The sequence below is a fragment of the Haliotis rubra genome, unplaced genomic scaffold, assembly GCF_003918875.1.
Source record: "Haliotis rubra isolate DU_JTF1 unplaced genomic scaffold, ASM391887v1 Scf692, whole genome shotgun sequence".
Lineage (NCBI taxonomy): Eukaryota > Metazoa > Mollusca > Gastropoda > Lepetellida > Haliotidae > Haliotis > Haliotis rubra.
In genome coordinates, this window is record NW_025767404.1 from 221,385 (window position 1) to 246,605 (window position 25,221).

Below are 25,221 nucleotides of genomic sequence, written 5' to 3' on the forward strand. Positions count from 1 at the left end.
TGTGCGTTTAAGAGACCTTCAGATCAAGGTGTATCACGTGTAACGCTGGACCATGTGTGTTTAAGAGACCTTATGATCAAGGTGTATCACGTGTAACGCTGGACCATGTGTGTTTAAGAGACCTTCAGGTTCAGGCGCATCACGTGTAATGCTGAACCATGAGTGTTTAAGAAACCTTCAGATCAAGGTGTTTCACGTGTAACGTTGGACCATGTGTGTTTAAGAGACCTTCAGATCAAGGTGTATCACGTGTAACGCTGGACCATGTGTGTTTAAGAGACCTTATGATCAAGGTGTATCACGTGTAACGCTGGACCATGTGTGTTTAAGAGACTTTCAGGTTCAGGCGCATCACGTGTAATGCTGAACCATGTGTATTTAAGAGACCTTCATATCAAGGTGTATCACGTGTAACGCTGGACCATGTGTGTTTAAGAGACCTTCATATCAAGGTGTATCACATGTACCACTGGACCATGTGTGTTTCCGAGACCTTCAGATCGAGATGGACAGGGTCCTGCAGAGTAAACGTCATGCTTCGTTTGGACACGTTGTGATGGTTCTGACCGAGGGGCCACCGTCTCTCACATCTTGGTCACCCCGGTAACGACTGTGAGTAGTTCAGATCCATCTACCATTGCTAACGTAGGTCCTCCAGAGGACTGTGAGTAGTTCAGATCCATCTACCATTGTTAATGTAGGTCCTCCTGTAGGACCGTGAGTAGTTCAGATCTATCTACCATTGTTAATGTAGATCCTCCTGTAGGACTGTGAGTAGTTCATATCCATCTACCATTGTTAATTTAGATCCTCCAGAGATCTGTGAGTAGTTCAGATCCATCTACCATTGTTAATGTAGGTCCTCCTGTAGGACCGTGAGTAGTTCATATCCATCTACCATTGTTAATGTAGGTCCTCCAGAGGACTGTGAGTAGTTCAGATCCATCTACCATTGTTAATGTAGGTCCTCCTGTAGGACTGTCAGCAGTTCAGATCCATCTACCATTGTTAATGTAGGTCCTCCTGTAGGACTGTCAGTAGTTCAGATCCATCTACCATTGTTAATGTAGGTCCTCCTGTAGGACTGTCAGCAGTTCAGATCCATCTACCATTGTTAATGTAGGTCCTGCTGTAGGACCGTGAGTAGTTCAGATCCATCTACCATTGTTAATGTAGGTCCTCCAGAGGACTGTAAGAAGTTCACATCCATCTACCATTGTTAATGTAGGTCCTCCTGTAGGACCGTGAGTAGTTCAGATCCATCTACCATTGTTAATGTAGGTCCTCCTGTATGTCCGTGAGTAGTTCAGATCCATCTACCATTGTTAACGTAGGTCCTCCTGTAGGACCGTGAGTAGTTCAGATCCATCTACCATTGTTGAGTAGTATAGATCCATACCATTCTTAATGTAAGACCTGCTGTAGGACCGTGAGTAGTTCAGATCCATCTACCATTGTTAATGTAGGTCCTCCTGTAGGACTCTGAAGATCCATCTACCATTGTAAATGTATGTCCTCCAGCGGACTGTGAGCAGTTCAGATCAATCTACCATTGTTAATGTAGGTCCTCCTGTAGGACTGTCAGTAGTTCAGATCCATGTACCACTGTTAATGTAGGTCCTCCTGTAGGACTGTGAGTAGTTCAGATCCATCTACCATTGTTAATATAGGTCCTCCAGAGATCTGAGAGCAGTTCAGATCCATCAACCATTGTTAATGTAGGTCCTCCTGAAGGACTGTCAGTAGTTCAGATCCATCTTCCATTGTTAACATAGGTCCTCCTGTAGGCCTGTCAGCAGTGCAGATCCATCTACTATTGTTAATGTAGGTCCTGCTGTAGGACTGGCAGCAGTTCAGATCAATCTACCATTGTTAACGTAGGTCCTGCTGCGCGAATGTGAGTAGTTCAGATCCATCTACCATTGTTAATGTAGGTCCTGCTGTAGCACCGTGAGTAGTTCAGATCCATCTACCATTGTTAACGCAGGTCCTGCTGCACGAATGTGAGTAGTTCAGATCCATCTACCATTGTTAATATAGGTCCCACTGTAGGACTGTGAGTAGTTCAGATCCATCTACTATTGTTAATGTAAGTCCTCCCGTAGGAGTGTCAGTAGTTCAGATCCATCTACTATTGTTAATGTAAGTCCTGCTGTAGGACCGTGAGTAGTTCAGATCCATCTACCATTGTTAATATAGGTCCTCCAGAGATCTGAGAGCAGTTCAGATCCATCAACCATTGTTAATGTAGGTCCTCCTGAAGGACTGTCAGTAGTTCAGATCCATCTACCATTGTTAACGTAGGTCCTCCTGTAGGCCTGTCAGCAGTGCAGATCCATCTACCATTGTTAATGCAGGTCCTCCTGTAGGACTGTCAGAGTTCAGATCCATCTACCATTGTTAACGTAGGTCCTGCTGCACGAATGTGAGTAGTTCAGATCCATCTACCATTGTTAATGTAGGTCGTGCTGTAGGACTGTCAGTAGTTCAGATCCATCTACCATTGTTAATGTAGGTCCTGCTGCACGAATGTGAGTAGTTCAGATCCATCTACCATTGTTAATGTAGGTCCCACTGTAGGACTGTGAGTAGTTCAGATCCATCTACTATTGTTAATGTAAGTCCTCCTGTAGGACTGTCAGTAGTTCAGATCCATCTACTATTGTTAATGTAAGTCCTGCTGTAGGACCGTGAGTAGTTCAGATCCATCTACCATTGTTAATGTAGGTCCTGCTGTAGGACTGTCAGTAGTTCAGATCCATCCCATTGTTAATGTAGGTCCTGCTGTAGGACTGTCAGCAGTTCAGATCCGTCTACCATTGTTAACGTAGGTCCTGCTGTAGGACAGTGAGTAGTTTTAGATCCATCTGCCATTGTTAATGTAGGTCCTCCTGTAGGACCGTGAGTAGTTCAGATCCATCTACCATTGTTAATGTAGGTCCTGCTGTAGGACTGTCAGCAGTTCAGATCCATCTACCATTGTTAATGTAGGTCCTGCTGTAGGACCGTGAGTAGTTCAGATCGATCTACCATTGTTAATGTAGGTCCTGCTGTAGGACTGTGAGTAGTTCAGATCAATGTGCCATTGTTAATGTAGGTCCTCCAGAGTACTGTGAGTAGTTCAGATGCATCTACCACTGTTAACGTAGGTCCTGCTGCACGAATGGGAGTAGTTCAGATCCATCTACCATTGTTAATGTAGGTCCTGCTGTAGGACTGTCAGTAGTTCAGATTCATCTACCATTGTTAACGTAGGTCCTGCTGTAGGACTGTGAGTAGTTCAGATCCATCTACTATTGTTAATGTAGGTCCTCCTGTAGGACTGTCAGTAGTTCAGATCCATCTACTATTGTTAATGTAAGTCCTCCTGTAGGACCGTGAGTCGTTCAGATCCATCTACCATTGTTAACGTAGGTCCTGCTGTAGGACTGTCAGTAGTTCAGATCCATGTACCACTGTTAATGTAGGTCCTCCTGTAGGACTGTCAGCAGTTCAGATCCATCTACCATTGTTAACGTAGGTCCTCCTGTAGGACTGTCAGTAGTTCAGATCAATCTACCATTGTTAACGTAGGTCCTGCTGCGCGAATGTGAGTAGTTCAGATCCATCTACCATTGTTAATGTAGGTCCTGCTATAGGACCGTGAGTAGTTCAGATCCATCTACCATTGTTAACGCAGGTCCTGCTGCACGAATGTGAGTAGGTCAGGTCCATCTACTATTGTTAATGTAAGTCCTGCTGTAGGACCGTGAGTAGTTCAGATCCATCTACCATTGTTAATGTAGGTCCTGCTGTAGGACTGTCAGTAGTTCAGATCCATGTACCACTGTTAATGTAGGTCCTGCTGTAGGACCGTGAGTAGTTCAGATCCATCTACCATTGTTAATGTAGCTCCTGCTGTAGGACTGTGAGTAGTTCAAATCCATCTACTATTGTTAATGTAAGTCCTCCTGTAGGACCGTGAGTAGTTCAGATCCATCTACCATTGTTTATGTAGGTCCTGCTGTAGGACTGTCAGTAGTTCAGATCCATGTACCACTGTTAATGTAAGTCCTCCTGTAGGACTGTCAGTAGTTCAGATCCATCTACTATTGTTAATGTAAGTCCTCCTGTAGGACCGTGAGTAGTTCAGATCCATCTACCATTGTTAACGTAGGTCCTGCTGTAGGACTGTCAGCAGTTCAGATCCATCTACCATTGTTAACGTAGGTCCTCCTGTAGGACTCTCAGCAGTTCAGATCCATCTACCATTGTTAACGTAGGTCCTCCAGAGGACTGCCCTGACTGTTGGTGGCATGGAACGGATGGCCTGGCTCCGTCACTTTACCCCTACCTAGTATCTTATGGTTCTTCCCTGTTATGATTGTGGATCAGAATATGTCCTCAATACCTGTTAAAAAGCTTTTCCTGGAATAATCTGTTGGCCAGGTTATCCAAACCGGCTGATTGTGTGCAACTCAGTCTCGTTACACGTCTTACCAGATGTCTGAATCAGTGGGTAAGATACCTTGTTATTCCCATGTTTTCCCTAATATCTCCTTTGCATATCTTGTTATCCCTATGTTATTCTCGCATTATTACCACGCATTATCCCTTTACACTCATATTATCCCTTGTTATCCTAGTATTGTTATCCCATTGTTAACCCTGTTATCCTCGTATTATCCCCGTGATATCCTCATATTACCTTGTTATCCCCGCATTATCCCCATGTTACGTATTACTCATATTATCCCCGTTATCCTAGTATTAGAACCGTGTTATCCCATTGTTAACCCTGTTATCCTCGTATTATCACCGTGGTATTTCCATGTTGCCCGTTATCCCCGTATTATCCTCTTGTTATACCCGTATTATCCCAATGTTATTCCGTATTATCCCCTTGTTATACCCGTATTAACCCATGTTATCCCCTTGTTATACCCGTATTATCCCCTTGTTATCCACATGTTATCACTGTGTTACCACCGTGTCGTCAGCTTGCTATACCTGTACTGCCGTGCCATTATCAGCATATAACACATACCACCACACCTGGATCCAGCCAACACTGTACACACTCTACGGTGTAATAATGCATTATTCTTCTCAAACATACACCAGGGTTTCGTTGTTCAAAGCAACCTTAGAGACGCTAAGGTTGGGTCGGGCCAACCTTAGTTATCAACCTTAACTTAAGGTTAACCTTAGTTAAGGTTGTTTCATGCAACGGGAGGCTAACCTTAGTAAAGGTCTAAGGCTGTAATCTTAGAGATAAGGTTGACTTTAGAGATAAGGTTGTTTTGAACAACGGAGCCCTGGCCCCGTCATACATGTTCGCCTTCTCTCTTGTACACCCAACGGAATGTTCCGGAAGGCCGATTACTGTCTGGCGTTGTCATATAATATCTGATCCTAGAACAGAGTGAGGCATTCATCTCGAAACTTTTGTTTTTAAATGTTCATGAGTATCTGTCGGTGCCCAGGACAGCGTACCACAGCGGTGAGGCTGCTTGTTCTAAAGACACGAACAATGTGTGAAATAGAGCATACTAAACGAGTACTACCATTTTTATTAAATGAATTAAAGCGAAAGCCATTAATTTAAATGGCATTTCACGGAAGCGAGTTTAGTATTCTGTTTATTACTCTCCAACATAAACTGATAGAAACTGCTTACGAAGTGTGATGACTCTCAACTTTCTGAGAGTCAAGCAAGGTCTAACACCACTGTGATAGAAGTATTAGCATTGTGACGTCATAACTGTAACCATTATGACGTCATCGGTCTAGCGGTATTACACTAGTGTAATATTACCGGAAAAATATTACACTGCAGTATCTTCCACTGGCGAGTAATCCACCAATTTCTGATGTGCCCCGTCGTGATATTGTGATATGTTCTGGCGTAAAAGCAATAAGTTAACCATGACTTCAGTAAACACTTGGTTGACTTTTTGTGATTTGGTTAATTGAAGTCATTCAGAGGTTATGGGTTTCTAGAGTCGTATCATAATGCTTTCAATAATCAGAGGACGACAATCTTCCTCACATACTTGGTATTGTTCTATTTCTTGAATTTGTCTACAATACAGGGGTTCAAAAATCCCATCGCCCGACGCCCGGGACAAGTCAGTTTTCATTTCGGGCAATCAAATAATGGTACCTGTGGCAAGTGGCTTTTTATAAAAAAATTGAACCCCTGCAATATCTTGTGCCGCGCTTGTGGGTGAAAGTGTGGCGAGTGGGAGTGAAAGTGTGGCGAGTGAGAGTGAAAGTGTGGCGAGTGGGAGTGAAAGTGATTGACTGCAATAACAACAGAAAACAGTACGTTAAACAATTGCAGCAATGTACATTAAATACCAGGAAAGTAACATGAATTACTTGTCTTGAAATTAACTTAACATATATAAAATGACACTTCCATAAATTGCGATATTTACCGTTTAGTAACCTCTATGTGTGGCATTCTTCGTTAGTAAGCACGTTTTCTAAGGCTACAATGGGAGAGTTACCTCCCTTTGTTTTTCGAAAATACAAAAATACAAAACGAGATTTATCTGATCTTAAGCTATAACAGAGGTATATAATCATGTTATACCGGTTTCTGATTTTCCGTGCACAATTATACAAGGTTTACGGTAATGCACTATTTTTCGTTTGCCCACCAACATGGCGGACACGAAACAAACTACAGATACGTCGATGGTGGTCTAGAAGCCAGAGCCCCCAAATGGTTAAAATGTGGTGCAGTCCAGGCGACTGAATGGTATGTGATTTTTCACAATCAGGAATGATTTAGCTTTGAGTTACAGCCGGTTGTCATCAGCTACCGTGCGTGACTACCGTGCAGAGTGCAGGATACCAAATATGTGGACGATACTGTTAGACTATCATTAAGATCACACAACATAATAGAAAGCTCTTAAATGTATAATTCTATTATTCCAGATGTCTTTCTTTGCTCATCAAAGAATGATGAGTGAGTCATGTTATCATAACGCAAGCAGCATTTCCTTCATATCAATTCGTATTTATTGTTCTTAATAGTCATAGTGTATTCCCAGTTTACTGACGTTTACATGCACAGATATGAAGTTGAAGAAGGTTTACGGAAATGATTTAGTCGAACATTATTTGCAACTGTATCACAGAGGAATATTTGATGAAGAGATATTACGACAGAAACGCATTGCTTTAAATACAAAACATTAAGTGCCTACTTTTATGGACAACTCAAAGATATTCCTAGATAATATTCATATAAACATCTTGCGTCTACTGTAACGTTCATAAAAATATGCATACGAACCTCGGTTTAAGTCAAATCTAATGATATACACAAAGACTAACATGGTCATGTCACTGTGGCCATCGATCTTCACAAGTGGGATACGATGGCCTGCATCAAACAAAAAAATGAGAACGACCACCCAATCACGTTAGTTCCCTCTTACGACAACATGGGTTGTTGAAGATCAATTTTGACCCGACATATTTGTGAACCTGTGGGAATGGTTAATGAATAAATGCATAGTCAGTCTCTTGATATGGATTGCAGATCATTCCAAATGCTGTTATAGACAACACAATGTATGTCGCCAATATCAACTGGTCTCTGCATAAGTGGTACCTCAGAGAGCCAACTGTCAAGTTGCATCATTTAATTACTATCAGCTTTTCAATACATCTACAGAAGTTGGTACTTTGATAGACGCTTTATATATTTTGCGTGTGTCATAGAGTAAACCATTTAAATAGGTTTCTGTAAAACTTCATATATTCATCATAAGTGTTTCCATATATATCCAAAGTGCACCGAAATTCTATCCCCTTTGTCTGTTTAATGTATTCAGCAATCATTCGGTGTAGCCCTTTTATCATAACCCGCCCTCTTCATAGAGTAAACCATTTAAATAGGTTTCTGTAAAACTTCATATATTCATCATAAGTGTTTCCATATATATCCAAAGTGCACCGAAATTCTATCCCCTTTGTCTGTTTAATGTATTCAGCAATCATTCGGTGTAGCCCTTTTATCATAACCCGCCGGACCCTTAATCCTCAATGCCATCAGTATATGTCAAATAACATCTCCCCACGTCGGCGGATCTTATGTATGTGCATGTGCACAGGTCAGTGACCTTGCACAACGTGGCGTAATGTCCATATTCATAAAACCGGACTCACAAGACCATACAGGGAGACCAGTCAGAGACGAGGCGAGGAAACGGGCCCAGATCATCCACCGAAGCGGACGGGCTGTGCGGCTAGTCGGGGCGTCGCCTCACCAACGACTACGTCGACGATGAAGAATCGCCGTCCGACTTCTGAATGTGTGTAAGTGACAGAGCGGGTCTCCACATCAGGAACATTGGCCACTCGGTCCCGATGTGCGTTCTGTCACGTGATTTCCATCTTATGTACCATTTCGACCATTATTATCCAACCATAATAAACATGGCTGCTGCTGTCTTCAACTATACTGCTGACTTTTGTCTTCCGCCTCTTGAGCTACCATCCGAGAGTACCACAACGAACGCTCTTGGACACGTGGAAAACTTGAAATCGTCTATACACATTGACAGTAGTCTGCTTGCCCAGATCTATATATTTATTTTCCGAAATACGAATGCTAATAGGAGATTAGGATTTTTAAATGCGTTCCCCTCCTTGCAAGAACCACATTCGCTCTGTATCGCTGAGACCTTGCACATGCCAGTAGTCTGTCTCATACCCCAATCATTCGGCCCAACCCGTCCTGTAATGCAATATTTCAAACTGAAACCAGTCTAGACCCCCACTGGTTCTGAGTCTCCGAGCTCACCGCGGTAATTCAGTATATACGGAGTTATATATTGCTATCAAAATTTCCTATTTTCAGCGGTTTACGCTTTGTATAGCGTGCCAGGATCCTGTAATTATGGAGTGTGTGTGTGTGTGTGCGTGCGTGCGTGAGTGCGTGCGCGCATGTGCGTGTGCGTGTACTATAGGTAGGGCAAAATGTGCTAACCTTTTCCGCAAACACACTTCAAATGAAGGTGGGTGTCTCCTTGATGTTGATGTCCTTATTGGTGACATGCCACACAACTACATCCTAACCGCTATATTTAATCATGGGTAAATTTACATAATGTTTGCACTGTAAACTGATCAACATCTAGGTGCTTAATGGGCATTTTGAAGTTGGAAGGTAATTTAACAACGTATGGTATGGATTTACAACTTCTTTATTATTTACAACACGTTTTGTTTCTGGGTTCCTTCGTGTCCCTTCACCCAATGAATGGGCAAGAAGTAGCCATGTCGTGCATTTAGGATATTGAATATCTGCTTGAGTTTATGGAATATGGAAAGGTTAATCCAAGTACATTGTGTGTATGATTGCTTGTGCGATCTTTTAATTAGCATGATTATTTCTCCAATTATCCATGGGGTAGTGGAAATAGTGGAAAGATGGGAGATATTTGTTCAAGGCGATATTGTGTTAATACGTCCAGACCTCCAGATAACCTGCAGCGTTGCGTGAAATACCAAATCAATACATTTGAAAACAAGCTAACCTAAAAGAACTTTGAAAAGTAAAACAAAACTGTGTGAAAGTACCTGTGAGTAATGCAGCTTTAAGCAGGTTCCGATCACAAGTATTTTACAGATATTTGTTATTGATTGAGTGCATGAATCATGAATCATGAATCATGAATCATGAATCAAGAACTGCATTATATAATGCCTGGATGCCAAACATGTCGCAGATTGTAATGTTGTGAGTTAACACCCAGTAAACCAGGAGAGAGCAATAACATATTGATAGCCTAAACAACTATCAAACCTCAATGTGAATGACAACATTAAGCCTGTAACATCTGAAGCCCTTTTATCCCACGCACATTTGTCTAAAGAACTGACAATGGGTTGACTGACTGACTGACTGACTGAGTTTGGTTTTACGCCGCTTTTAGCAATATTCCAGCAACATCACGGCGGGGGGACACCAGAAATGGGCTTCACACATTGTACCCATGTGGGAATTCGAACCTGGGCCTTCGGCGTGACGAGCCAACGCTTTAACCATTAGGCTACCCCACCGCCCCGACAATAAGATGGTGGCCTAATGGAAACCTGTCCGCTTGCATAACGATGTGAACCCAGTTTTTCTGCGACCATTTTGTTTTAGTACTGGTGACATGTTCAAATACCTGCCCTTGATATCCGGAATGATGTACACGGTTTTAAGTCATGAAAGCATTTGAAAATTTACAAAGTTACAAGTGTTCCCCCCACCTAAGGAAATATTCATATTTCGAACCCAAGTAAACTTGGAAAAGAATCGGAAATTATATCACCTATTACAATCAACAGGAATGTAATGGAAATATTGTGTGTTTCAGGGGTATATGAGGGGTGTGTATATTTGGTGGTAAGATACCTTAACGCCGTTTTGATCAGTGTGTCATTTCTTTTACAATGCATTAATGATTGCCGGTGTAAAGTAAGTTAAGAAAACCAAAGTCGTAATATTTCAAATTGTAAAAATAAATAAATACGGCACACCATAATGTCACTTGCAAACCTTCCATCAGGATGACATATTATTATCCAACAGCTTTAAGGGTTTCACGGCATGGCAGTGCAGTGCAGCTGGAGCGTGACATGACACAAATATAAACAATGCTGACATTTATCAAAACATATCTCCTTCCGACATCAGCTGAATTGTCGTTTCTGCCAGAATGTCAATCAACGGAAATTTGTATGATGGTTCAACAATATCTTCGACATATTTAGTATTGTTGATACTTTGTAAAGCATGGAGCTGAAGTTGTCTGATATTTTGCTGATCTAAATACAAAGTACCAACTTTTGTTTCCTTGTAATGGTTTTTTATGCATATAGTGCCAACCTAGGGTATGTATGATCTTCAAATGATATAGCTGAATTAGAAAAAAACGTATTCTTTGGTAAAATTACCTTAAATTTGTAAAATTGATAAAGTTGCAAATAAGGTAAAAGTAAAGCGTGTCCGTGGACCTACTTCAACTTGATGTCTGTGCATGTCAAGGTCATGTACAGGAAGGTTATAGCTGCAAGAGGTTGGACCTGTTGTGTACTGCAGCATGGGGATGTGGACCTGAAATATGTTCCCGTGATCTTGACATTGTTGATACTGACTAACATGTCAACTGGGAATACACTATGACTATTAAGAACAATAAATACGAATTGATATGAAGGAAATGTTGAGAGACACATTTGAGAGCTTTCTGTTATGTTGTGTGATTTAAAGATAGCCCAACAGTATCGTCGAAATATTTGGTATCGTTGATTATGTAAAGCATGGAGCTGTTACTATAGAACAGACATTATGTAATATTTTGCTGATCTAAATACAAAGTACCAACTTTTGCTTCCTTATAATGTGTTTTCATGCATGCAGTGCATACCAAAGGTATATATGATCTTCAAATGATATATCTGATTTACAAAAACATAAGTTTTGGAAAATTACCTTTAATTTGTAAAGTCCAGCTCATATTTACTCATCAAATGCCCTTTTTATTAAAAAAACCCTTTGACCTTACCATTTTTTTTGTGATGAACATATATGTAATATTATTGTCCACAATTTTAGGTCATGATCTGAGCATTCCAAAACTACTATTTTGATGAAAATCGGTCAATCCAAATCAGAGTTATTAAATTAAACCATCCAGCTCTCGGTTACAATATTGCTATCACTGACATGACATGTTGCACCTTAAAAGGGCCCCTGCACGGCAGTCACGCACGGTAGCTGACGACAACCGGCTTTAAATCAAAGCACAATCATTCCTGATTGTGAAAAATCACATCCCATTCGGTCGCAAGAACTGCATCACAGTTTCACCATTTTGGGACTCTGGCTTCTTGACCACTGATATATTTTGGAGATGGATGCAGCGATGATCCAAATGTTCAGCGATGATAAGCTCGATTCACTGCTTACGTAAATCAACAACTGGGTGATAGTACATGCACAATAATCAAATCAAAATCAAATAATCAGTCAATCAACATCAAAACATCGCCTGCTTTCCGAATAAATATTCAGCAAGGAAAATGTGGTTACACTGATTCTATGTTATGTCACATTCAGCGATTTCCATATGAAATGTATTATCAAATGTCGTTGACGATGTGGCCATTGATCTTTATCCGGTCACAACGGAGGCTTTACCACCGCCGATGGAAAGCCTTCCGTTCACACAAGTATACACAAGTATTGGTTATAAATTCAAACAAAATGATGTGTTTATGGGAATCATGTACTTTTTCAAATTTAGCGGAAGTAAAACACAGTTACAGACACTGTAAAATTCACTTAAAACCATTCTGTTTAGCCGAACATATTTTATCTAAAGATATCATATCGTTGAAAAAACATATTAAGTCTAGTTACGATCCTCTGCTCCGCTACACTGCTTGATCTAAAGTAGTCTATTGAAGAATAGTGGACTCACTCTAAACCAACATTCCCTGTAAACCGACATATCTGGTCCCGAATTTGTCCCTATATAATATCATATAAGAAACGCCCTCTAATCCGACATCCCGCTAATCCAACATTCCCTGCAAACCGACATATCTGGTCCCGAATTTGTCCCTATATAATATCATATAAGAAACGCCCTCTAAACCGACATCTCTCTAATCCAACATTCCCTGCAAACCGACATATTTGGTCCCGATTTGGTCCCTGTATAATATGAGATAAGAAACTCCCTTCAATCCGACATCCCTTTATTAAGAGTTTCGACATTCAAATCCGCTCCCAAAATATGCTTTAAGTGCAAATTGACTCTCTCTAAACCTCTATTGTCATTTCAGAGATCGGCCAGCATCAGTCAACACATACCTCTAAACCGACAGTTTTCACCGGTCCCGAGCGATGTCGGTTTGGAGGGAGTCCCCCCCCACCCCCCCCCCCCATTCAGCTTTTTATCAGCAGCCTCGCGAGCAAACCAGCGAATCCGCACAAAATTCAACGGTATCTAAACTCATACATCATAGACTCCTCATCACAGCAAAAGCGCCTCTACTCTTAATTAGATATCAAAGACTCTGTCATTCAGCCAGCTTAACCTTGCACAAACTGTCAGAAGCTCTCCTGTCGCATCTTTCCAAATTCTAACATCGTGGTTTTGCCGAATCCAGCATGTTCTCCCGACATGAATCGGAAAGAACACTCATGAGACTACCTGTATCGCCAATCAGAAGACTACCAGCGCCACCTGTCTCCGTTCAACAACTGGACCAATGTCTCCTACAGGAATGGCAACGGATCGTGCCTAACGTTATTCATCCCCATCTTACGTCATCAAGGCCCCGACATGCTTGGACATGTATTGACGCCAATGGTAGTCACACTCGCTATTGATTGAACATTGAACATTTGAACATTTTGCAGAAACCATTTGCAGACCTTGGGAACCTCTTGACCTCTCTTGCACGACCCACCTGAGCTGTCCAGACCTTGGGAACCTCTTGACCCTTGCACCACCACATGAGCTGTCCAGACCTTCTTGGCTCTTGCACGGAGCCCTCTTGGCCCTTGCACGACCACATGAGCTGTCCAGACCTTGGGACCTCTTGCGGGAGCCCAGACCTTTGGCCTCTTGCACGACCACATGAGCTGTCCAGACCTTTGGGAGAAACCCTTGGCCTTTGGCTCTTGCACGACCACATGAGCTGTCCAGACCTCTTGGCTGGAAACCTTGCACGACCACATGAGCTGTCCAGACCTTGGGAGCCTCTTGGCCCTTGCACGACCACATGAGCTGTCCAGACCTTCGGAGCCCTTTGGCCCTTGCACGACCACATGAGCTGTCCAGACCTTCGGAGCCCTTTGGCCCTTGCACGACCACATGAGCTGTCCAGACCTTCGGAGCCCTCTTGGCTCTTGCACGACCACATGAGCTGTCCAGACCTTGGGAAACCCCTTTGGCACCTTTGGAAATCTCTTGGCTCTTGCACGACCACTTGCACGACCACATGAGCTGTCCAGACTTGCACGACCACATGAGCTGTCCAGACCTTGCAGCCTTGCGGAAACCTCTTGGCTCTTGCACGAGCCCTTGGGAACCTCCTGGCTCTTGCGCCACCACCTGAGCTGCCCAGACCTTGGAAACCTCTTGGCTCTTGCACGACCACATGAGCTGTCCAGACCTTGGAAACCTCTTGGCTCTTGCACGACCACATGAGCTGCCCAGACCTTGGGAACCTCTTGGCTCTTGCGCCACCACCTGAGCTGCCCAGACCTTGGAAACCTCTTGGCTCTTGCACGACCACATGAGCTGTCCAGACCTTGGAAACCTCTTGGCTCTTGCACGCCATGAGCTCTTGGCCTCTTGCTTGCGACCACATGAGCTGCCCAGACCTTGGAAACCTCTTGGCTCTTGCGCCACCACCTGAGCTGCCCAGACCTTGGAAACCTCTTGGCTCTTGCACGACCACCTGAGCTGTCCAGACCTTGGAAACCTCTTGGCCCTTGCACGACCACATGAGCTGTCCAGACCCCTTGGCCCTTTGTCCAGACCTTGGGCCCTTGGCTCTTGCACGACCACATGAGCTGTCCAGACCTTCGGAGCCCTTTGGCACTTGCACGACCACATGAGCTGTCCAGACCTTCGGAGCCCTTTGGCCCTTGCACGACCACCTGAGCTGTCCAGACCTTGGGAACCTCTTGGCTCCTGCACGACCTTCACCTGAGCTGTCCAGACCTTGGGAGCTGTTTGGCCCTTGCACGACCACCTGAGCTGTCCAGACCTTGGGAACCGCTTGGCTCTTGCACGACCACCTGAGATGTCCAGACCTTGGGAACCTCTTGACCCCTGCACGTTCACCCGAGCTGTCCAGACCTTCGGAGCTGCTTGACCCTTGCATGGCCATCAGAGATGTCGAGATTTACCTGACATCACCAGCCTTGTCCTGTGAAACACAGATGCTATCTACACCGTGCTAGTCGTGCCTGATTTCTTCAGGAATCTGTATTTAAAAAATATATTGTTTGGGTTTAAAGACACTTGTATTTATTGAATTTTGAAGGGAACGCAGTAACTTGTTTTCTGAGTATGAATACTCAAGGTTGGACAGAATACTGATGCATCTGTATGGTCATGGAATACCTCGCATGCACAGCTGTCACTATCATCTCAAACCTACTTAAATCATACCATAGTGTTTAATTTCATACAAATTACCGGTATACTGGACTTGTGTGTTTGCCAAACAGACACATTGTAGGTGATATTGTCTCCTCGACGGCCTTGAATAACGAAATGTATCCGTGCTCACATGTCCCAGTTCAGATATTGTGCGGTAACACTACGGTACTGAGCAGATGGTGAATCTATGAGAGAAGGAATCGATGTACAATTGTCACAATAAATCAATAGTCGAAACATTACACCCGACGTTAGCAGAACACAAATGTCTGCAGCAAAAAGGTTCATTGTTGCTAGGGGTTTCTATAAAATATTATATTTACTTTTTGTATTAACGGAAATAGCATCTGGTTCTGCAGCTGTAAGATATCTCCAGACAGAATCACGGTTCCCCTTCTACCTAGCTGCTATGGTCCCTGGATTGTCTGGTCCAGACTCGATTATTTACAGACCGCCGCCATATAGCTGGAATATTGCTGAGTGCGGCGTAAAGGTAAACTCACTCACTCACTCACTCCTATGGTCCCTCACCTGTTTACAAAGTGAGTGGATGATGTATGGTAATACCTGTAGGAGAGAGAGAGAGAGAGTACAGTACAGATTCTAGTACTTTTTGGGATTGAGTCCCATCCGGGATTCGAACCCACACCCTCAGAGTCAGGCACCTAATCGCCAGCACACAAAGTCAGACGCCTAGACCGCTCAGCCACCGCGGCTTCCACAAAAATGAAAGTGTAATCCCAAATATAACATATGTTACATTTGACCACTTTCTAAAATGGCATTGTGCAACCATAGCTTTAGGCCGTGGGAGCCGTGCCAATTAACACTTATCAGAGGGATACACAAAGTCCGCAGTCTAGACTACCAGTTGTCCGACTTCCGGATGGGACTCAACCCAAAAGGTACTAGAATCTGTACTTTACTAAGAAAGAGTAATCCCAAATATAACATATGTTACATAATCCGTACTTGTTGTGAAGTAGCTTTATGTCCTTATGAATCGTATTAGGACATTTATTTCAAGTTACTGGAGCTTCCGATAAACATTCCAGCATACCTTCTGAAAGTGATGTGTGACGAGACAATAGCTGACTCAGTACATGTGTTGTATATGCTACTCGCTTTATGTTCAAGGACTTGTAATAATCACATAATCAGATACAGAAGAAACACCTGGCTAGCTATTCTCGAAACGTCCGTAGCCCTACGAACTTCTTAAGCCCATCTTAACACATTGGCTACGATCAAACAGACACTGACAAGATATTAAAGTACAAGTGTTCTTTTATTCTTTTCCAGGTTTCTTCATAAGGTATGTATTGCACTGTGGGTGAAATGCTGGAAATAAGGAGCACTTGTAGTTTCATGTGTTCCCTTATTTGTTTCGATGAGTATATATTTCAAACGTTAAGAACTCACGAACTGTGTTGTATGACAGACTGACATTCCCATTGCCATTTCGCCATGTTTGGAATATGTGTAAAGTTTCATTTCCATACCTCATTTGCATAAGTCATTTTCATACGTCATTTGCATCATTTCCAAGCCCTATTGAAACAGTTGAAGTATGGTCGATTTTACCTCCATTAATGTCACATCTGTACTATCGACTGATGTTCCATCACCTTTATGAGAACATGGAAATACGTCATTGTATTACCACTCATTCCAAACAGTTTGCACATAAAGGCATGATAGTTCGTCGCCTGGAAACCAGAGTGTTCTATGCCCACTTTTGGTGAAAATTGAGTTAGGAAGCTGTAGGTATGTTTTACTGCACATTTCCTTGCAAAATTTCACCTTGATATGGAGCCTAGAAAGTGGTTTTACATTGTTTTATCTCCATAAAATAACACAAATTGTTAATTCCAGAGTATTCTAAGTGGTTATTGGACCAATCAGCAAATCCAGTTTGATCACGTGACATGTAGATGGAACAGTCTGGAAGTTATTATCATCGTTACAAACATACAAATGGAACATTGCACTTAGTCATTTAATGGAATTGGTAAAGTTTGAAACTAAAACAAGTTAAAACAACAAAAAATACAACCTGGTACAGGGGAAATAATCATACAATAATCGTACAGTAATGATTAAACGTTTTTCCTTAATTTCTAATTTATTTCAAGAGCTTTAACATACTTTTGGTTATTTTCCAAATCCTTTTGATGTAACACATGTCACTGGCGGATCCAGAGGGGGGCTTCAGGGGGGTTCGACGCCCCCTTCTTTGAAAATTACTTCAGACCACATTGCAGATTTTTTTTTTGCGTTGGCAGAGCCAATGGGGGGTGGGGGTTTCAGGGGGTTCGAAACACACACACACACACACACACACACACACACCTGCATGTACAGGCACAATTCCAAAGAATTGATCGAATAGTTTTGAAAATATTGTTGTTCTAAACTTTAAGATTGATTTTCTCGAAATTAGGTTATTAGGACATAGAACACTCTGGTTTTCAGGTCAAGTACGGACATATAACACAACCATTCCACGTCGATTTTCAAACACTAGTTAAATGCAAGCATCACGTGACATATTGACCAATCAAAGTTAGTTGCAAATCTATCGCCTCGGCAGAGGAACACTGACATCGAACTTGTAAGCTCACAACCACGAGCACCTTTACACAACACATCTCATGCAACAACTTCATCAGCCGGCGACAGAGGTTCGCCCAGCGCTTGATCATCATCATGATTTCCTTGTTTCCAACAGGAGAAGGGTGACCGGGGTCTGGACACGCCGCGGGATGCTGCTTCGACAGTGTGAGTAGAACTGTGTTGACCCCCTGGGTGCCAGAGGGACAAACATGTCCATCCTTTCCAACCCTCACTTTGAATTCTAAATATATCACGCACGCAAATATGCTTCACAGTTTAGAATTCTGTGGGAAGTTTCCTGTTTCTTGATACCATACACTATTATCTCAGGCAAAGCTAAAGTACTTAAAATAACCTTTCAAAATAGGCTTCATCGTAAATGTCGTCATTTTTGACACAATACGATATTGCAATTCACAGCGATTTGGTATATGTTTTGATGTGTGAATTACTCGGAGTATTGAATTTCAAAAATAGTATATTAATGATTACTGATATAAGATTTTCATGAAAGCACTGATGATAATTCTAAAACGTTCCTGATGAACATAGAATCGGTTGGGATGTTTTCGACACTACACCAAAGCTTAGTGGCTTTCCGCCATATTGGATAATGTTTACAAAATCACGTTTCGCGAAGGCCGGTGTTGAGACGCCGGTTACATCACGTATATTTCATATTCAGCTTCGAAAAATGCATCACTGAATTCCCCATACATTTTAGAATCAAATAACAAATGGTCTTTGTCACCAATACTGACTGTCTATATGAAATGATAGAAAAGATATTGGGTGTGAAAATGTACGCCGTGCTCTAAAGACTGCGTTTGTTTGAAAACAAAGAAAATTCCGATTTTACACTTCGTAGTATTTTCTGAAATATTCCGAGATCCAGCCGTCTATTCATTGCTTGCAATGCCTCAATACCTTTGGAATATGTATGGAAAGAGTATCACTGCAAGGAATAGGAAATTAAGAATAGATACATTGCAATGATTTGAAAATTCATAAGTGTCCGTGCAGCGTGACGCCATGACTGACGCAAAATCACGCAGAACGACAACGGTAATTATCAGCATTTCTGGCTTCTGCTCTTACTTACAGTGAAAACGATAAAAGTATATAACAATACACTAATAGTCAGAATCATTCTGATTACTTACATCTCATATTTATGCACAAACGATCCGTGAATCAAGGGAAGGGTCCTCGCAAAATCCTGTTTACCCTTGTCAGCGAAGCCGCCATTTTGTAAGAAATCGGTCATCGGTAGTGATGTCATACGTCAACATTGTTGTAATATTAGGCAATTTCTTTGAGGTCAAGAGCGCTTGAACACAATCGTCCAAAGTTAAACACTCTCCCCACCTTACAGTTTTAATGAAGGTGTAATAATTAACTGTGGCCTTAGCAGTAAGTTGTAAATCAGCATTTGAGCTATGTCCCTCCGATTACTCCAGAATAGATTCCGTATTATCATCCATATTTATCGTATCGTTTACATTAACGTTTTTTACATTTTTACATGAAACTAATTTCAGTATATACATTTAGACTCGTCCAATATCATATCATACGTGGGTAGAGTTTATGTTTTTTTCTTTGAAAGGTTTTGATTGTTTGAATAATCCTCAGATAAGAAATTGACACATGACACAAGTGTTAGTCTTAGTTGTGTAATCAAAAGCAAAGGAAATTGTTATCCTGAAAAGATATTCGGGTGTAGTGAAATATTACTTTTAATTTACGTTAAATTGATGCCAAACAGGTGCGCGTGTTGCTCACAAAAAGATACACAGTCAAACCGTCTAATTGTTGATATATTCAGGACACTATTTAAATGGCAAAATCAGTCATGTTATGTTTTGTCTGAAGAGTGTTAAATTCTGACGTAGAAGCCGAGACCTTTTATACAATTAATGGAAATTAGGTGAGATACAAAAAATGTACTAATCTGCCTACCACTGTCGTCTTTTGCCGACGTCGCAAAATACATAAAACAAGCAATGACGTCAATTAAAATGTTGTAATATTTTCAGTAGTTTCATTACATTTGAAGATATGGCCAATCTAAGTAAACTTAAGCTCAGAATTATTCATTACACTGCTATACTGAGTCTAACAAAACCTTATAGAAGGTCGCGTCAGCTAACCTTTGAGCGACCTATGACCGTCCAATCAAACGCGAGACGACCAAACGGATTTATCCGATAAGACAACGACTACTTGTTAGGGTTCGGCGGGACTTACAAAACGGTTTTTGAATGTTTTCTTCCCTGGTGGCAGAGATTGATCTATCTACAAACGAAAATCCGCATAAAACTCATTTGACCTGCAGTATATACACTTATGGGTTTCTAATGACATGGTTACTATTTGCTTATATTTTCGCAAGATGGCATCATTGAATATTGACAAAACCGCTATTTTCAGCGACTGTTTACTCATTGCTTGTATCACTCGGAAGTGATTGTGCGGAAAATAGCATTCGGAATCGTTCGGGATTTGGAGGTAAAGGTTCGAACGGTATGTGCGAATGTTAACTGTCGCGATTTGGTAAGCTGTGTTCTGATTGGTCAATCCAAAAGGTTAGCTGACTCGACCTTCTATAAGGTTTTGTTAGACTCAGTATAGCAGTGTAACGAATAATACTGAGCTTAAGTTTACTGAGACTGAAGATATGGCTAGTACTCTGTTAGTAATGATGCACTATTAGTCAACATATTAATGCATCTACATCTATACAAACAGGAGAGTATTGGTATCTAAGAACTAATTTACATATCTTATAGGGCCATCCAAATCGCTATTTCGTACTTCTAATGTAGTACGTTGTCATCTTTTCTTATAAATTGTGAACCCTACCAAAGCGTATCCACTCACATTAGGGATCTTTGTATTTGAATAGTTAAATTTGGTTTACCGAAAACAAAACATCACGAAAATGCGTCCGTATCCACAACGAATTCTCTCCAAGTGATCTGAGTTACATTGGCCTAGTGTTAAGCATAGCGGAGTTATGCCCCCTTATCTTTATACGTGTATGATCTCTCTGTCGTCGTTTGGCGTCACAGAAGAAAATCCATTTTGAAGATTGAGCGCATAACGTTATGCATAAACATACACACCCATTTCATATATACTTAGGTCGTTCAGATATCAGGCTGTATTTTCTTCTCTCACACTTTCCGTAAAGATGTCAAATGGAAAAAAGTCGAAGCTAAGCGCCGGTAAGCGGTGAAATTTACCGTTTTTTAATGCAGTACCAACATTTAGCAGTGTCTATTTCTCAAACCGAAGAGGTATTTGCTCTTATATTTATACCAGTGAATAGGAAATATTCTACATTTCTGTGTAATTTCATAGCCGTACGTAGATCCAGGACCACGCGAGCGCAAATCTCGCACTACGTTCACTTTTCAAACCTTATATAAATGTGCGCCTGAAAAAAAACCTCGGCATCCAGGGGGTTAGTCACATTCGGCCATTATCTATCAGAACTCTAGGCGTCTGGTAATTCTTCCATGACCTGTCTGTGTTGTTTGTTGTTTTACGCCGCACTCAGCAATATTCGAGCCAGTGATCAATCCAGTGATCATGAGCATTGATCTACGCATCTGGGATACGATGACACGTGTCAACCAAGGCAGTGAGTCTGACTACCCGATCCCGTTAGTTGCTTCTAACGATAAGTTTTTGTTGCTGATCAGAGATGTAGCAGTAACAAGAGAATGTCAGGAGAGCGTCAGAAAGTGTCAGAAGAGTGACTGGAGAATGACTTGGAGAATGTGAAGAGAATGGGGACAGAACCAGGGGAGCGCCAGGAGAGCTCACCCTCTAAACACCCCCACGTTCATGTTCAGAGAACCAATCAGTCACTGTTACCGCTCCCCTCCCTTCCCTTCCCACTGTGTTTACAGACCCACTATCACCTGCTCACCTGCTGCTTTCATTCACACCCACCGCCACCCCCACCCCTGTACTGTTATCTAATTCCAAATACTTTTGTTTCAGGCCTGAAGCTTCTCGGAGTTCTCGCCCTTTACATTCTCCTCGTGTACTGTGCCTTTGTTTACAAAACCTTCAGTGCAAGAAACAACAGAATCGTCGGAAGTCAAGTACAGAACGAAAGGAACACAACCACGATTTCAAAACCACCAAGTGTTGATACTGTTCGTATCGGGAGGACGCGAGCAGCAGTCATTAACCCACGTTCTTCACCAGCTGCAAAAACCGTAGTGAAGCAGGGCGGTAAAACAGTGATGAAGCCCTGGACAGAGATGCCCCTTCTTACTCCTCAGTTTAATGGTCGCCTTGGCAACCAGATGTTTGAATACGCCTCAACGTACGCCCTAGCGAGGGCGAAGAACATGTCCTTGTACGTACCCAGTGTTCACATCCTCAACCGCCTATTTCCCCTCGACATGGCCACTGTGACGTCAAAGAGGTGTGGTGGCTGGCATCCCGTAAACGCTCCCTGCTGTTCTTACGATGATCACCTGGTGACACGACTCGACAGCAGCACTTGCCAGAGCGTAGGCCAGTATCTCCAGTCATGGAAGTTTTTTCACCCAGTCGAGGAGAGCATAAGGAGACAATTTACTTTTAAACCTTCCATTGCCGACAGGGCGGTCAACAAGCTAGTGTCAGTTAAACTAGAGTTCTTGAGAAGAATGAAGGACGGGACGCGACTAATGAGGGAACTGTCAAACGCTACAGGAGAGGTGAAGCAGGATTTACACAGGGTTGAGAATGTGTCAGCTACACTGTCCGTGAACCTGACCTATATTGGGATGCATGTCAGACGTGGGGACTATTTATCGTCAATGAGTAGACGCCAGGGACGTATCACTCCTCCAGCGGAGTACTACATCCATGCCATGAGGTATTTCCGAGCTATATTCCCCAACACGTTGTTTGTTGTTGCGGGAGATGACGGAAGTTGGGTAAACCGTAATATCGGCGCACCGGATGTTGTGGTAGTGCAGAGGGACTCGGCGGAAGTGGATCTCTGCGTATTGAGCATGTGTAACCATACTATATTAAGTGTCGGGACTTTTGGTTGGTGGGCTGGGTTTCTGGCAGGGGGGACAACTGTGTATTATAAACATCCGTACCGAAACAACACGGAGATGTCCAGATGGTATCCCAATTATGATAGCGACTTTGTATATCCAGGTTGGATAGCGATGTCATGAACGAGAGGCGGTAACACCCGGTGTCCCGAGGGCACTGTTTGTTACACGCTCTCGTTCAGAGGGTCCCAGATATTTTGTCTTGTGGCTCAACACATAAGTGCCTTAATGGATAACTGAAAACCTGTGTCCTATACTAAGCAACTCATGAACACCGCTCGTGGAATAACTGAACATCTGTGTCTTATACGAAGCAACTCATGAACACCCCTCGTGGAATAACTGAACATCTGTGTCTTATACGAAGCAACTCATGAAAACTGCTCGGAATAACTGAACATCTGTGTCCTATACGAAGCAACTCATGAACACTGCTCGTGGAATAACTGAACATCTGTGTCTTATACGAAGCAACTCATGAACACCCCTCGTGGAATAACTGAACATCTGTGTCTTATACGAAGCATCTCATGAACACCCCTCGTGGAATAACTGAACATCTGTGTCTTATACGAAGCAACTCATGAACACCACTCGTGGAATAACTGAACATCTGTGTCTTATACGAAGCAACTCATGAACACCGCTCGTGGAATAACTGAACATCTGTGTCTTATACGAAGCAACTCATGAACACCGCTCGTGGAATAACTGAACATCTGTGTCTTATACGAAGCAACTCATGAACACTGCTCCTGGAATACCTGAACATCTGTGTCTTATACGAAGCAACTCATGAACACCGCTCGTGGAATAACTGAACATCTGTGCATTCTCCAGAAACTCTTTACCTTAGTATGTGCCTGTACGAGTCGATACAATACATGAATGCCTGTCTGTTGACGCATTTGATGGAATAAATGAACACGTGTTTTGACGCATTTGATGGAATAAATGAACACGTGTTTTGACACATTTGATGGAATAAATGTACACGTGTTTTGACACATTTGATGGAATAAATGAACACGTGTTTTGACGCATTTGATGGAATAAATGAACACGTGTTTTGACACATTTGATGGAATAAATGAACACGTGTTTTGACGCATTTGATGGAATAAATGAACACGTGTTTTGACACATTTGATGGAATAAATGAACACGTGTTTTGACGCATTTGATGGAATAAACGAATGCCTGTCTTTTGACAGATTTAATGGAATAAATGAATTCCAGTTCTGTCTTTAGACGCATTTGATGGAATAAATGAATATCTGTCTGTTGACATATTTTAAGGAATAAATGAAACCCCATCTTTGGTACGCATGATTAAGAATGACTTTGAAGTTTGGCACAACAACGGTAACCAATAAGTAAGTTTTCTCTTATCCTGAAACAAGGTGGGTTAGGACTTCCATCTGTTACAAAAGACTGCAAGTTTATCTGAAGACCAGAAAAGTAAAACATTCCAATTCCATTTGGTCTAAGACTTCATTCATTAAACAAGAGGCCTCCTTCGAAGCATACGTACACACATAGAAGTATGTATGGCCAGTAACTGTTGAAATATATATTGATAGTAAAATGTATAGCAACACCTATTATTTATGATCTTCCCTGTCATGTGACGGGTCCATAGTTCCCTGGATGAGCTTCCTGTCATGTGAATGTTCCATAGCTCCTTGGATGAGTGGAGCTTCCTGTCATGTGAGGGGTGCATAGTTCCCTGGATAAGTGGAGCTTGCTGTCATGTGACAGATCTATAGGCCCCTGGATAAGTGGCGCTTCCTGTCATGTGTCAGGTCCGTAGTTCCCTGGATAAGTGGAGCTTCCTGTCATGTGACAGGTCCATTGTTACCTGGATAAGTGGAGCTTCTTGTCATGTTGCAGGTCCATAGCTCACTGGATAAGTGGAGCTTCCTGTCATGTGACAGGTCCATAGTTCCCTGGATAAGTGGAGCTTCCTTGCATGAGAACACCAAATGTCGACTTGGCGGGACAGTGTTTTGATGTATATCAATCACATATTATGTGTGGTGCTGTATGTATGTCGATCACATGGTACCATCTGTGGTGCTGAATGTATGTTGATCACATGGTACCATCTGTGGTGCTGTATGTATGTTGATCACATGGTACCATCTGTGGTGCTGTATGTATGTTGATCACATGATACCATCTGTGGGGCTGTATATATGTTGATCACATGATACCATCTGTGGTGCTGTATATATGTTGATCACATGATACCATCTGTGGTGCTGTATGTATGTTGATCACATGATACCATCTGTGGGGCTGTATATATGTTGATCACATGATACCATCTGTGGTGCTGTATATAT

General features: G+C 42.2%; 1 protein-coding gene across 1 annotated transcript; it reads left to right on the top strand.

The window, feature by feature from the left end:
* Nucleotides 1–280: 280 nt before the first annotated feature.
* On the top strand, nucleotides 281–23,637 carry LOC124258423 (galactoside alpha-(1,2)-fucosyltransferase 2-like). The gene is made up of 4 exons (XM_046692519.1): nucleotides 281–612; nucleotides 17,911–17,963; nucleotides 21,813–23,003; nucleotides 23,066–23,637. Exons 2-3 carry the CDS (start codon nucleotides 17,948–17,950, stop codon nucleotides 22,994–22,996), a joined length of 1,200 nt encoding a protein of 399 aa, XP_046548475.1. The 5' UTR covers nucleotides 281–612; nucleotides 17,911–17,947; the 3' UTR covers nucleotides 22,997–23,003; nucleotides 23,066–23,637.
* Nucleotides 23,638–25,221: the final 1,584 nt, after the last annotated feature.